Source organism: Calidris pugnax, unplaced genomic scaffold (genome assembly GCF_001431845.1).
Source record: "Calidris pugnax isolate Ruff unplaced genomic scaffold, ASM143184v1 scaffold564, whole genome shotgun sequence".
NCBI classification, from domain to species: domain Eukaryota; kingdom Metazoa; phylum Chordata; class Aves; order Charadriiformes; family Scolopacidae; genus Calidris; species Calidris pugnax.
In genome coordinates, this window is record NW_015091351.1 from 66,835 (window position 1) to 68,620 (window position 1,786).

The 1,786-nt window shown below is 66.6% G+C and overlaps 1 protein-coding gene across 1 annotated transcript in view; it reads right to left on the bottom strand.

Moving 5' to 3' along the window:
- The window catches only part of PPP5D1 (PPP5 tetratricopeptide repeat domain containing 1), a 36,825-nt gene extending 35,154 nt beyond the window's left edge, over nucleotides 1–1,671 (bottom strand). Inside the window, exon 1 of the mRNA XM_014961115.1 lies at nucleotides 1,135–1,671. Within this exon, the coding sequence (XP_014816601.1) occupies nucleotides 1,135–1,483 (349 nt within the window). The 5' untranslated portion in view covers nucleotides 1,484–1,671. The remainder of the gene's footprint in view (nucleotides 1–1,134) is intronic.
- Nucleotides 1,672–1,786: the final 115 nt, after the last annotated feature.

Below are 1,786 nucleotides of genomic sequence, written 5' to 3' on the forward strand. Positions count from 1 at the left end.
GGGGATGATGGGTGCTCTGGGTGTCCCCAGGGGGGCTCAGGGGGCTGGGGGGGACTATGGGTGCTCTGGGATGACTCAGGGGACTGGGGGGCACTGAGGGACCCCAAGGCGCTCTAGGGGTCCCCAGGGAGCTGAGGGTGACTGGGGGGATGATGGGTGCTCTGGGGGTCCCCAGGTGGCTCAGAGGGCTGGGGGGCACTGGGGGGCACTGGGCGGACTCAGGGGGCACTGGGGGTCCCCAAGGAACTCTGGGGGTCCCCAGGGGACTCAGGGGGCTGGGGGAACTCAGGGGGACCCCAAGGTGCTCTAGAGGTCCCCAGGGAGCTGAGGGTGCTTGGGGGGACTATGGGTGCTCTGGGGGTCCCCAGGGGGCTCAGGGTGCTTGGGGGCTGAGGGAGCTCAGGGGGACCTCAAGATGCTATGAGGGTCCCCAAGGAGCTGAGGGTGCCTGGGGGCACTATGGGTGCTCTGGGGGTCCCCAAGCACTGGAGGGCTTGAGGTGTCTTGGGATGCTTAGGGAGGGGGCTGGGGGAGCTCAGGGGGTCCCCAGGGGACCCATAGATGCCCAGCAGGTCCCAGGAGGTCTGAAGAGGTCCCATGGGTCCTAGGGGTCCCATGAGAACCCATGGGTGTTTGGGGGTCCCAGGAGATCCCATGTTTCCCCAAGGTTCCCAGGAGATCCCATGGGTGTTTGGGGGCCCCTGGAGGTCCCATGGGTGCCTGGGGTCCCAGGAGATCCCATGGGTGTTTAGGGGTACCAGGAATTCCCAAAGAGGTCCCATGTTTCTCCAAGGATCCCAGGAGATCCCATGGGTGTTTGGAGGCCCTTGGAGGTCCCATGGGTGTCTGGGGTCCCAGGAGATCCCATGGATTTTTGGGGGCCCCAGTAAGTCCCAAGGAGGTTCCATGGGTGTCTGAGGGACCCCGAGGTCCCATGTTTCCCCAAGGTTCCCAGGAGATCCCATGGGTGTTTGGAGGACCCAGGAGATCCCATGGATGTTTGGGAGCCCCAGGAGGTCCCATGGTTCCCCAGGAGGTCCCATGGTTCCCTAGAGGCCCCAAGAAGTCCCCTGGGTGTTTGGTGGCCCCAGGAGGTCCCTCGGGATGCCGGGGCGGGGGGAGGGGGGTGCTCACCAGCAGCGAGGAGGCGGTGGACCCGCAGGTAGCTGATGGTGAGGCGCATGATGGAGGCCTTGTCCAGGTGGGCGCTGACGCCGCGGGCGAAGGGCAGGGTGTGCGCCAGCTGGTAGAAGACCTCGGTCTCCCTGCTGCGCCGGCACCGCGCCGCGTCCCGCGAGCGCTCCTTCCGCAGCTCCGGCGTCGACCTGCCAGCACCCGCACTGCACCCACTGCACCCCAGGAACCCACACTGCACCCCCACTGCACCCTTATTGCACCCCCACTGCACCCTAGGCATCCACACCGAACCCACACTGCGCCCACTGCATCTCCACTGCACCCCGGGCACCCACACTGAGCCCATACTGCACCCCCATGCACCCCCACTGCACCCCGGGCACCCACACTGCACCCCAGGCACCCACAGTGAACCCCTACTGCACCCACGGCACCACGGGCACCTCTACTGCACCCTGGGCACCCACACTGAACTCCCACTGCACTCACTGCACCTCCACTGCACCTCGGGCACCCACACTGAACCCCCACTGAACCCCCACTGCACCCCATGCACCCCCACTGCACCCACACTGCACTCGCTGCACCCCCACTGCACCCTGGGCATCCCCACTGAACCCGCACTGCACCCCATGCACCCCCACTGCAC